This window comes from Myxocyprinus asiaticus, chromosome 2, assembly GCF_019703515.2.
Source record: "Myxocyprinus asiaticus isolate MX2 ecotype Aquarium Trade chromosome 2, UBuf_Myxa_2, whole genome shotgun sequence".
NCBI lineage: Eukaryota > Metazoa > Chordata > Actinopteri > Cypriniformes > Catostomidae > Myxocyprinus > Myxocyprinus asiaticus.
The window spans coordinates 18,547,077-18,560,702 of NC_059345.1; the positions used below are offsets into that span (position 1 = coordinate 18,547,077).

The 13,626-nt window shown below is 37.6% G+C and overlaps 1 protein-coding gene across 1 annotated transcript; it reads left to right on the forward strand.

The window, feature by feature from the left end:
* The first annotated feature begins 3,225 nt into the window (after positions 1-3,225).
* LOC127415181 (ras-related protein Rab-1B-like) lies at positions 3,226-12,886 on the forward strand. Its single transcript, XM_051653814.1, has 6 exons — positions 3,226-3,545; positions 5,849-5,921; positions 6,626-6,721; positions 7,107-7,202; positions 7,515-7,646; positions 10,270-12,886. The coding sequence occupies exons 1-6, from the start codon at positions 3,532-3,534 to the stop codon at positions 10,462-10,464; spliced, it is 606 nt and encodes a 201-aa protein (XP_051509774.1). The 5' UTR covers positions 3,226-3,531; the 3' UTR covers positions 10,465-12,886.
* The last annotated feature ends 740 nt before the right edge of the window (positions 12,887-13,626 follow it).

Below are 13,626 nucleotides of genomic sequence, written 5' to 3' on the forward strand. Positions count from 1 at the left end.
AGAGCAAGTTTTGTATTTCATTTGGAAACCAAGGTCCTAGAGTCTGGAGGAAGGGTGGAGAAGCTCATAGCCCAAGTTGCATGAAGTCCAGTGTTAAGTTTCCACAGTCTGTGATGATTTGGGGTGCAATGTCATCTGCTGGTGTTGGTCCATTGTGTTTTTTGAAAACCAAAGTCACTGCACCCGTTTACCAAGAAATTTTGGAGCTCTTCAGGCTTCCTTCTGCTGACCAGCTTTTTAAAGATGCTGATTTCATTTTCCAGCAGGATTTGGCACCTGCCCACACTGCCAAAAGCACCAAAAGTTGGTTAAATGACACCAATGGTGTTGGTGTGCTTGACTGGCCAACAAACTCACCAGACTTGAACCCCATAGAGAATCTATGGGGTATTGTCAAGAGGAAAATGAGAAACAAGAGACCAAAAAATGCAGATGAGCTGAAGGCCACTGTCAAAGAAACCTGGGCTTCCATACCACCTCAGCAGTGCCACAAACTGATCACCTCCATGCCACGCTGAATTGAGGCAGTAATTAAAGCAAAAGGAGCCCCTACCAAGTATTGAGTACATATACAGTAAATGAACATACTTTCCAGAAGGCCAACAATTCACTAAAAACGTTTTTTTTTATTGGTCTTATGATGTATTCTAATTTTTTGAGATAGTGAATTGGTGGGTTTTTGTTAAATGTGAGCCAAAATCATCACAATTAAAAGAACCAAAGACTTAAACTACTTCAGTCTGTGTGCATTGAATTTATTTAATACACGAGTTTCACAATTTGAGTTGAATTACTGAAATAAATGAACTTTTCCACGACATTCTAATTTATTGAGATGCACCTGTATATATATATATATATATATATAAATTGGAGATTTACGCTGCTAAATAAGGTGGAAACGCATCATCACAGTCTGTGAAAAAGGTCTGATGTCTGTAACCCAATGCTGTAACTTAAGTTATACATTGGGATATACTGTATATTTAGGCATTATAAAAAAAAACATTTATTTGTCAGATTGTAGCTATCATTCAATAAGCTCAGAGCTGTGAGAAAAATGAAGTCATTCATTTTGCAAGTTCATATATGTTTGTCCGAATCAAAAAAATGTAATGTTTTGTCTGGAAGGGTAAACTTCCCACAGTGGGGTCAAATGTGTAGTTCTGTAAGTGTGTGTGTGTGTGTGTTCAACATTGTGGCTGTTGTAGTCTCACCAGTTAATTTCCATTCATTTCTATCTGTCTCTAGCTGTTTCGTTTCGAATGCTGTGTGCCCCGAAGGTCGCCTTTGTCGGCCACATACGTCACAGAGGCTGTCTTGTTTCAGAAAATCAAGTAGGACACTCCGAATACAGCCTTCTTTCACAGGAATTCGGAGGATGCAGGTGGTTTATCCTTTGTTGGCTCTCACAACCCACAATTCTTTGCGTCGATGAAAATGTACATAATTTATCTCAGTAGATGGGTGTAAAATGTATAATATGTAACTCTTCTAAAGTTTACCTCAGAGATTCCCTTCTTACTCAGAGCGATGCGTGCTGTCATAGCAACTATGATACATTCTGTTTCCGTTTGTCCTACTAAGGCCATCTTGTTTAAACAAATAATTCTAAGTTGAGGACACTCGGTATACCGATGCCTACAGAGGACGTTACCTAACAGTCTTCGAAATAAGACACACTATATGTGTGTGAGAGTGGGTGGTGGTATGTGTGGATGTGTTCTACACTGTGGCAGTGTTATAATCTCACCAATTCATTGCTGTGTGTGTGTGTGTGTTCGGCCTTGTGTTCCGGTCTCAACCACTGGTTTCCCCATTGATTTCTATGGTCGGTCAAATTTGTCCAGTACAAGTGTGACTTTTTTTTATTTATTTTTTTTAAACCATCTAAACTTGATGGAATCTTTTCAGGATAATTTTTGTACATTTAGATGGTAAAATGAGGAAAAGTCACAAAGACCTAGACCACTCCGATGAAGGATACCATTTTTATATATAAAAAAGTGATCAAATCGGACAAAAATGTGCGAACAGAACATAAAGGTTAAATCACACAGGCATACATTAAGGCAAGGGTCACCAACAGCTATGAAAAAACTTAAGAGACCACTCCAAATGTTCAGTTTCTCTGGATTTACTATTTATAGGTATGAGTAAAATGAACATTTTTGTTTTATTCTATAAAGTACTGAAAACATTTCTCCCAAATTCTAAATAAAAATATTGTCATTTAGAGCATTTATTTGCAGAAAATGACAACAGGTCAAAATAACAAAGAAGATTTAGTGTTTTCAGACCTTGAATAATGCAAAGAAAACAAGTTCATATTCATTTATAAACAACACAGTACTAATGTTTTAACTTGGGAAGAGTTCAGAAATCAATATTTGGTGGAATAACCCTAATTTTCAATCACAGCTATCATGCGTCTTTGCATGCTCCCTACCAGTCTTTCACATTGCTGTTGGGTGACTTTATGCCACTCCTGGCTCAAAAATTCAAGCAGGAGTTCAACAGACACTGGAATGGAATGGCTGCCATACATGTAGAGATGCTAATGTAAGAAACATTTAGAGTGGTCTCTTAATTTTTTTTCCAGAGCTGTATATAATGAAGGTATATTTTACAGAAAGGTTGATCTGTGTTCTTAAGACAATTATATTTATCATAAATGTCCGTTTGCGGGAGGTTGACACATTTATATCAGGGCAGGTTGTCACAGATATTTTACATGACTTTATACGGTTTTATGCTGTTTCATAATTGCTTTTCTGTTTAAATTTAGCTGAAAAGCCTATAATTGGGTATTTAATGGCAGGTTCCCATTGTGACAATTTACCCCCTATGTGGAGATATCTGTTCCAAAAAGGGCATCATATTTTAAGGTGCACTGTACATTAAGCTTTGCATATAAAATTTATGTTTTCCAATTGGATTAAGGGAAATAAGAGTGAAAAAACAGGGTTTAAAGTGTTTGTGATTCATATCTTTATTTTTCTAATTGCTTAAATCTGTTTTTAAATGTTGTATTTTGTTAATATTTTGTAGTTTTGTAATGTAATATAATACGTATTTGTGTAATATAATATAATTTGTCATCATAAATAAAACAGTAATCTGTTCATAATATTACGAAAAAGTAATATTAATCAATACAATAAAAATGTTTCCCTATTTTTAGTTGAATAGCCTGATCTTTGACATCTGTCGTAATGCCACGTCATCTGATGTCACTGCCGCACCTGCGCAGCCATCTTGTACTTCGAGCGAGGGGCAGATAGGAAGGAAGAAAGAAAAGGCAGGACAAAATACCCGTGGTTTGTATTATACGATCAGTAATGTCCGTCAAGTGACCGACTCTAACGAGAAGACAGTGTTGAGGTGTGATCGGAGGGGGTAAATCAGAGGAAGTTGCCCCAGTGCCCCGGATTTCCAGACGGACAAGTCATCATCATCATCATCATCAATATCTCTTCTGCTCGAAGAGGAAAGAGTCAGATCTCCTGCTGAACCAAACGAAGACACACCATGAATCCAGAATAGTGAGTATTTTATGTCTAGTCGTGTATAAGGGTTGTCAGTTTGTGCATAATCGCGAGGCGTCAGTGTGTAGCTTTGTCTAGCCTGCAAAGCTAACAAGGTCCGGAACAAACCGCGAATTCAACGGATATTTGTCTAGTTAAAGCCGGTTTCTTGGTAGTCTCACGCGCAAATTAACAGTAGTAGTAAGTAATACACGATTGAGTGTTTAATGGATCGGTACTATGTGTATCGCACGAACATATCCAAAATTGCCGTATTGCGTGACGTCAGTTTAGTGTGTTGCGTCACGTTGTCACGGAGTGACGTCATTAGTTCACAGACGCGAGACGGAATCCAGCTGTCAAAGTGTATCATATAAGCGCAAATGCCATATAATGAACGCTTGTCATTGCAAGTGTCATATGATTTAAATTAGGCCTTAGAATTGGAGAGTCTTTGTTAGAGCTGGAAGAGGTCATAAGGGGGAATGGCTTCATAGTTTTTCACTGGATGAATAAATATGCAGCTTTGTGGTTCTGTTTCTTAAACAAAAGGTGCTTGTTGTAAATTGGGTTGTTAAAATGATAAACCTTCCTGAAGTACCTTACTTGTCTGTTTTTCTTCATGTTTGTAGGCATAACACATCTTTTCTTTCTAGACCCAGCACTCTGTAACAAAATACACAGAGCAAGTCATGATTGCTTCACGACTGTTGTGTGAAGCAACATTTTACAGCTTGTCTAATGGTAGTTCTTGAATGCAGAAACCAGAATAGACCGTCTATTGCAACAGTGTTATCGTTAAAGTGGATTCAATTACACCCGACTTTATTTTGAGCTGGTGGGAGGGGAGAATTTGTTTATGTTTATTTTGTTTTGAACTCTCCTTGCTGTCAGCATGAAGTTGGTTGTTGGTTCTTGGAAATGGTAATTTTGTTTTGCAAGTCGTACTCTGATGTCTGATGTAGATTTCTCTTTTATTTTCAGTAGGACGTTTTTAATCTGAGCTATTAAAGGCATTAAAGGGATAGTTCACCCAAAAATGAAAATTATCTCATCATGTACCTTCATGCCATCCCAGATGTGTATGACTTTATTTCTTCTGCAGAACACAAACAAAGATTTTTAGAAGAATATCTCAGCTCTGTAGGTCCACACAATTCAAGTGAATGGGGTCCAAACCGTTCAAGCTCCAAAAAGCACATAAAAGCAGCATAAAAGTAATCCACATGAATACAGCGGTTTAATCCATGTCTTCTGAAGCGATCTAATCAGTTTTAAATAAGAACAGACCAAGGTGTAACTACTTTTTCACCATAAATCTTGACATTGCAATCTCCTTGGCGATTTTGATTTCAAGCTCAATTACACTTCCTAGTGGCATGTAGCGCTCTGAGCATGCGTCAAGCACTAGGAAGTGTAATCGATCTTGAAATAATGATCATGCCTAGAGACCGCAATGGCAAGCTGAAAAGTGAAAAATGTTGGTCTGTATTTTGGTCTGTTGTCACCCAAAATCAATTGGATCGCTTCAGAATACATTGATTAAACCACTGGAGCTGTATGGATTACTTTTATATTGTCTATTTGTGCTTTTTGGAGCTTCAAAGTTTTTGCCACAATTCACTTGCATTGTATGGACCTACGGAGCTGAAATATTCTTCTAAAAATCTTCATTTGTGTTCAGCAGAAGAAAGTCATACACATCTGGGATGGCATTAGGGTGAGTAAATGATAAGAGAATTTTCATTTTTGGGTGAACTATTCCTTTAAGTCAGGAATTAATATTTTAGGACTAATTGTGGCAACAGTTCATTAGCCTATACATTTTTTATCCCATAACACAGTCCATACCACATATATTACATTAAATAGAGGAAATTGAAAGGTTTACCATACAAACAAGATACACAGTATAAATTGCAATAAATGCATAACATTATAAACAAGAGTCATCGTTGTACAACAGTTGTAGTGACACTGATAAATTAAGCAACAAACATAACACATATTTGCTGTTAGTCTCACAATTCACCAAACTTCAGACTCCTATCTGTTAGGTTTAGATTGTTCATCAATCATTATTTGTCATATTGTAGGATTTTCATTATAACTACCACCATTGTACAGTAAAATATTGAGTTGCTGCTAATACTGTTATTACATATTAATGTTATTATGTGATAACTAATTTGTCTTAAGGTGTGAAGTTTGTATATGTAAAAAAAAAAAAAAAAGGTTCATTTATATGTAAAACTGAAATTGTGTACTTGTTTTGATGTATTGATTTTAACTCTAATGGTGTTTTACACTTCACACTTTAGTGATTACCTGTTCAAACTGCTCCTCATCGGTGACTCTGGAGTGGGGAAGTCATGTCTTCTGTTGAGATTTGCTGTGAGTACAGACGCCAATGGTTGTATTGGTCAGTCTTTACTGCCAAAACATGTGAAACTTCATTTACTCACCCTCATGTTGTTCCAAACCTGTGTTTCTTTCTTCTTCCCATGGAACACAAAGCAAGATATTAGGCAAAATGTTACACCCTGTCTACACCAGACATGAGCGGTTTGACAGTAAATGGATGTTACGTTCCATTTTGCGCCGCACGTGCTAACGCTACTCCTGCCAACAAGACAAATAAACGGTTTAGAACGTTCGCTTCAGTGTGTCCAGTGTAGACAGTCTCAAGCCATTGCGTTACGTCAAAGGACGTGTCCCCGGTGTAGACAGGGTGTTAGGGACTGACAGCCTCAGTCACCATATGCAATTAAAAGTGAATGGTGACTGGGACTGCCAGTCCCTAACATTCTGCCTATCATTGCCTTTCCTGTTACACTGAAGAAAGTAAGTGATATGGGTATTGAACAACATGAGGGTGAGTAAATGATGACAGAACTTTCTTTTTTGAAGGAATTTTCACTTTAAATGCTCAGAATAAATCATACAAAGATCAGTTAAAGTCATGCAGTCTTTGAATGCTACAGACTCGCAATTCACTGAGTCCACTGAGGATTAGTAGCAATTACTTTTAGAATGTGAGATACACATAAAAGTACATTTTTCTCTCACTCTCTCATCTTTGTTGTTTGTTCCTGCAGGATGACACATACACAGAGAGCTACATCAGCACCATAGGCGTGGACTTCAAGATCCGCACTATTGAACTGGATGGCAAGACCATTAAGCTACAGATTGTGAGTTCCAATCCATTGTTTCTTTTTTCTTTCCTACCTCTCATTTTCAGAGGTTCTATGAAAGTGTGTCTGCATGACATTCAAAGTGAATTTGCTGCTGTGTTTGGTGTCAAGTCATATACTTTGCATTGTTTTGTATTTGTGTAGAAAAAGTGACTGCATCAACTGTTGTTCATCTATTGTATGCACACCAAGTTCATAATGATGCCCTGCATTCATGGATAAATGTTAGCTCATAACTCATTTCAACACTTTTAATGGAATTTTACATACTTTTTAGATTACTTTAAGCTTTCTACTTGTCCTCTAAAAGCAAATGTTTGTATTAATAATTTTAATATTTGAATAATCCTGGTTTGCCTCTCTATCCTCACCTCTATTCCAGTGGGATACTGCGGGGCAGGAAAGGTTTCGCACCATCACCTCCAGTTACTACCGAGGAGCCCATGGCATCATTGTGGTCTATGATGTCACAGATCAGGTGAGACATTATCACACTTGTTTGACCCAAATTTAATGAGACACGCATTGCAACTGAAGCTGTAATGAATCACAGTATATACAAAATTTTGAGATGTGAAGTTGCAGGAGATAATGTTTTTCAGTAGTTTTGATGCTCTTGAATTTGTTCATGTCATCCTCAGCAGACTTATTTGATAGCCTGCTTCTCAAACATGGTTTTATCTGAAATTGCACGTTATTTTAAGTGCATTGATGTTATTCTGCCTCATCATTGCTTGAAAAAGATGCAGATCTAAAGAGATTTTCTCTCTTCTTCCTGCTTTCCCTGAAGGAGTCGTATAATAATGTGAAACAGTGGCTGCAGGAAATAGACCGCTATGCAAGCGAGAATGTCAACAAGCTGCTGGTTGGAAACAAGTGTGACCTCACCACCAAGAAAGTAGTGGACTACACAACAGCCAAGGTAATAATGCTTCAAAGTAGGAACTAGGGCTGCCCGATTATGAAAAAAAATCGTAATTGTCATTTATTTCGGGGGCCTGGGTAGCTCAGCAAGTATTGATGCTGTCTACCACCCCTGCAGTCACGAGTTTGAATCCAGGGCTTGCTTAGTGACTCCAGCCAGGTCTCCTAAGCAACCAAATTGGCCCAGTTGCTAGGGAGGGTATAGTCACATGGGCTAACCTCCTCGTGGTCGCAATTAGGGGTTCTCACTCTCAATGGGGCGCGTGGTAATTTGTGCGTGGATCGCGGAGTGTAGCACGAGCTCCACTCATGTAACATGCGGTGTCATGCACAATGAGCCACGTGATAAGATGCGTGGATTGATGGTCTCAGAAGCGGAGGCAACTGAGACTTGTCCTCCGCCACCTGGATTGAGGTGAGTAACCGTGCCACCACAAGGACCTACTAAGTAGTGGGAATTGGGCATTCCAAATTGGGAGAAAAAGGGGATAAAAAAAAATAAAAATCTAATCAATTATTTCCCTTAATATTGTAATCATGATTATTAATAATGATTAATAGATGTTCAACTTCATGCCATGTTCTTTATGTAAGCTACAAATCCAAAACAAGCTGAGAACTGTGGACCTGAATTACTTTATTGCCTTTTTATGCATCAGTATATCAACTTCACATTGCTTCCCATTTTCGTAGCTATGTGAGCAAGAAACTGTACTTATAATGCATTCAAGTCTTCCTGGGAAGTTCTTACTTATGAGGTCAGAGATCATAAATACGTTGTGATGTGCGTGTGATGTGAAGTGATTTTATTTGGAAAGACCTGTTTTGCAGTTTCATATTTCTTTCTCTCTTTTTCTCATACTGGCAAAGATAGGAAGCTTTCTTTTCACCAGTGCAACAAAATTATGTGAAAACCTCACATTAGGTGTGTAATTAATACTTTATCAAGTTTATCATTCTTGTGCGGCTACATATAATGATGGGAAATGTAGTTTTACTGCACAAGCCAGTCACTGCATAAACCACACAAAATGAGTCTTATTTTCTGGCAAGCTTTATTGTTATTCTTCATTACAAGTAGGGCTGTCATTATCAGTTATTTTGGTAATCGAATAATCTTAACGATTATTCTGACGATTAATCGAGTAATCTGCAAAATTATTTAACTCAGATTGCATAAAGTTGTCGAGGTGAAGTCACATCCGGCTAAAATGCGATCATTAGCCTAAGTTTTTATGTTCTCTAATATAGCATAACAACAACAAAATGATTGTGCAAACAATATCTAAAGCCAACAGACACCCAAAGCAGATCTATGATATAAAAAAGGCATATAATTCAAACTGACAGAGATTGGCGACTCCAGGTGTGTCCACCTTTTTTTTTTTATTTTTTTTTTTTTATGTAAGGTCTGCTTTTTCTTAAACTAATTCAACACGATCTAGCCATTTCAGTTTGGAACTGAAATATGGGAAAACAGGCGAAGAAATAAAATATTTTATCTGTTCAAAAACAATTTCAGCCCACCAATCTTGTTTATTGAGGATGAGTTCTATTCATGGTTAAACTATTTTATGGAGAAAAAAGTCATTTTATTTGTTTGTTGTTGTTTTTTGTTTTTTTTTACTATCATTTACATGCAGCACAAAATACAATATTTACAATAATTGCGTCATTGAGAGATACATGTTTCCCCTCATTTCTCCTTCAGGTAAGCCAAAGTTTACAAGTGCAAAAAATGCATACAGATAGAACTGCCCAGTCAAAATCCACAAGCAAAACAAGCAAATATCAGTGGGCATCTGCCATGATTCTTAAATTGACACGGCCCCAACTCGGAAAGTCAGGGCTAACAGAAAATCCAGAGTTTCTCACTCGTAATTACGACTTTGTGGTGGCATTCATGTGCGCTCAACTTGTAAATACCATCATTTTGACATGACTTGAACGCACCATTATCCTCAGAAAAGGATACATTTGCTAGCAAGCATCACTGTTACATCGTACTTGGGGTTAGAGATTTCAACAAACCCCAAACTTTAAGTATTAAACTTTGGCATTTAACTAGTTGCATGCCATTTGTTGTAAGGAAAAGAATGATACCTAAAATCTGTGTGCTTATTGAGGAGAGGTGTGCTGCTATCACCTGTTTAAGTTACGATTTTTGACTGGCAGATGGTAAAAAACCCCCGAAAAAAACACCCATAGATTTACATTGGCGGGGCCTGAGCTATATCTACCCGAATACCACTGAGACTTTTGAATTGAGCCAGTAAATAACTACCTAGCAACTTTTGCACCAGAACACCCTAGCAATCTCATTGCAACACACTAACAACCTCTCAGAACACTTAAGTAGCTATAAAGCAACACCCTGCCAATCAACCACATTCTAGCATTGTGGCAGCAATTGTGGTTTTGCACAGGCAAGCACCACTCACATTTATATCAGAAAATGTACAAGTGTAGTTGTGCAAGAAAATGCCATTATACAATTTCATGAATAGAGTTACTCAACTTTTTATTTTATTGATACTAGTTACTGACAAGTCGAACGTATGATGTCTGGGAAAATGAAACGCATTGTCAAGAGTCTCACTCTGAGTGGTTCTTTTTTGCAGGAATTTGCTGATTCTTTAGCCATCCCCTTCCTTGAGACAAGCGCTAAGAATGCCACTAATGTGGAGCAGGCCTTCATGACTATGGCTGCAGAGATCAAGAAACGCATGGGCCCTGGAGCAACAACCGGAGGAGACAAGCCCAACCTGTTGATCGATAGCACTCCTGTGCGGCAGTCAGGTGGCGGCTGCTGTTGAAGAGCCTGAGCACACACACACACACAACCATCCCTTCCCCCCATTAAACACATTTTCTCACACACACCAAAAAAGCTCATGGAAAATTCTCATGGGAGGAACCACTGCATTAAGAGCCAATGTTCTGACCACCTTACGGCTTCTTTTTGAAATAGAATATTTTATGACATCAGTCTTCTTGTTTTTATTGTCCAGCTTCCTGTTTTTCATAAGATCCCCCCCCCCAATTAGCCATACTCTTTTCCTGTACATCAGCCCCACCTACATCAATAACCCCACCCCTTTGTACTTCAAGTCCAGAATGGAGCTTTTGTACAGTCATATGTTAACGCATAGAGATGTCTATGATAAGAGAAAATCTAGGGGTGATGCTCAATTCTCCTATTAAACTCCAGTGGAGAGGTTGTTTAAATTGAAGATAACCCATTTCTCTTGTATTTCTAATTTACACGCACACACAAGTTGTAATGTATACACTTGAATGATTGAGGTTTTGTGTGTGAGGGCATGGCTTCTTAGGCTGACAGGAAGTCAACAGTGCATACAATGTTGGCAATATTCTACTTGTGCTCATCCTACTAGTATATTATTGTTATTATGGTGATTTTTAAGACTGATTTTTTTTTCTGTAGTTTTGTTTTTCTAATGAAGGCTTGTACAAAGGCTTACTGCTGTCAAATGACCTCATCTGGTAAAGGGGGGAAGACTATGGTTGTTTTTTTGTTTTTGTTTGTTTGTTGATAGTCTGGACTTTTTGAGGGGGCCAGGGTTTAGGTTGGTCGATGAAAGCTACTGTTCCCTCTGTTACCTCAATGACCTTTGCTTCTTTTGTCCAAACTGGAGCTGAACATCTGAGTATCTTGAACTTGGCACATGTCGACACGGTTGTTTCCTCCCATTGTCAGCATTTTTGTGGCTTTGGTGTGGAACCTTTACATTTTGGTTTAATTTTACCATCTTGTTGGGTTGGACATCCACAGAAGCCAGTTAACCTTAAGTGCTCCCAAAACGGTCCATCATGCATCGTAAGTGTTTGTGCTTATGGTAATATGCGTGTATTTATTTCCATACAGTAAAAATATTAGCATATTTGTGAGGGCCTTAATTTTGTCACCAATTAAAGTGTGTAACAGTTATAAGGAGCCGGTTCGGTGTGTCTGGATGAAGGAATATTGGGATTGACTGGTCTTTTATAGAAGATCGGATATGACCTCCCATGTTCGTTAATGAAACTTTAGACCTAACCATGAATCAGTCAATCTCTCTGGATACCTACAGTACTTTGGGACCTTTCTTAAGAACATTTAAGTGAAGGATCTTTATTTTTAATGCAGAACCTCGTTCAGATGTTTCCTTGGGTGATTTGATAGGTTCAAATTGATGCTGTAGGGCAACCCAGAGCCCCTATGCTCATCTCCATGAGGTTAAACGTCAGTCTTGTCTACATTCAGCACATTTCGAACACAGACTCTACTGGTGATTGCGATTGAGTCCTGCTATCTGTTGGCTTGACAACAGTGTTTTGACCTGACTGTTTTATTATGTGCAATTTGGATCTATAAAAGCGTAGATATCAGAAACTTCACTAGTATTAGTGCATCACTCTGTCTTAATTAGGATAGTTTCACCGTCATTATATTGGATCACTTAATGCCAGTGTAATCTAGTTTTGACACCACTAACGCTTGCCAATGCTAACTTAACCACACATTTTTGTCACTAACATTCTGTGGTGGATTTGCTTGTAGTATTTTGTAACTGAATTGGTAGTGTTGGGTTGGAGGGGGCAGTAGCAGGGAAATGGGTGTGCGTGCAGTGACCGAGAACGAGGGATGGGCAAGGGGCAACTGTGTTTAGGAACATTCCTTTTGATTTTAAAATGAAAAGATCCATTGTGGATCTCACGTTATGTCTGTGTGAAATTAAACAGTATAAGAAAGTCTAATTTAAAACCCACACACATTCACACATTAAAAATAAGTGCTTTTTTGGGGATGTTTTCTGAATGATCATTTGTTTTCTCAGAAGGTTTGTTGTTATGGTTTTTCTTTTTTTTTAATATATGAATTTAAGAGTTTTGTGCTGTGTGTCTGTTATCGGAAGAATTGGGGTGGGGGGGTCGGTCTGATTAGGAAAGGGGAGGGTTGCTTGTAAATGTGATGAAACGTTCTTATGCTTTTCAACTTTATTTTTACTTTTTACACATTAGCGCATCTAATTTTTGAATTAGGACATGGCGAAGGTAAAATGGCGAGCACCTCTTTAGTAGTTTCCCTGTCTTATATACAGGTACATGCTCTTTCTCTCCCCAGTTTGCTTGCTCACCCCGGTGCTCTGTTTCATAGCTGGGTTTGATCTTGTTTTCTCTTCTATGTACATATTATAAATATATATAATAAAAATTATCAACATGAGAATTAAAGATGACTTTTCCTGGGTGTTTTTCTAATTTGTGTTGAGTGAAATATTGTGTAGGTGTTGAGGTGTGTAGCACTTCCTGTGTTGGTTTGAAATGGAAATATGACCACTGGAAAGTGTTAAAGTCAGTCAGATGCTGGAAGAAAACAAATGAAATATAAAATGATTTCAGTTTCAAAATACCTATATATATATATAAAATATTATTATATTTCAGTATAAAGGTAAATTTCACAAAGCCTACCAAGAACATGTAGGCCTGCAGGTCACATTTCACCCCAAAATCACAAGAACATTTTTTCAAGATATTAAGCACATTTCCCCTTTTATTGTCATTACTATAATGTGACGAAATAATATATTTTAAGTAACTGAAGTAAATATAAAAAAAAATAATATTTAAAGAAATACATAAATGGTTATGACAGGCAAAATAGTGAGTAATCCTTTATTTTGTAGAGGGGGGTAAAGATGACAATTTTCGCCTAAGATTTTTGAGCAAAACTACAACAAGAAAAAAACCTAAAAAAATAGGTAAGTCTATTACTAAAATCAGTTGATTTCAACACCCTTGCATTATGTGCCAATGGTAAGAGTCATTGGGGGAATTTTTTTCATTGTTTTTCCTAAGTTTCCTATAAAGATATTAACTATATATTAATATCCTTTTAGATTCTGGTTCAGACTACAACTTTCCTTTTTGTGTCTCCATCTTTAATGCCCTATATGTTTAAATCCCAGAGA

Bases quoted from the DNA above. Each gene is read 5' to 3' on its own strand.
- LOC127415181 (XM_051653814.1), top strand. The intron at 5,922-6,625 runs GTGAGTACAGAC...TTGTTCCTGCAG, and splicing joins GTCTTCTGTTGAGATTTGCT to GATGACACATACACAGAGAG. The intron at 7,203-7,514 runs GTGAGACATTAT...CTTTCCCTGAAG, and splicing joins TCTATGATGTCACAGATCAG to GAGTCGTATAATAATGTGAA.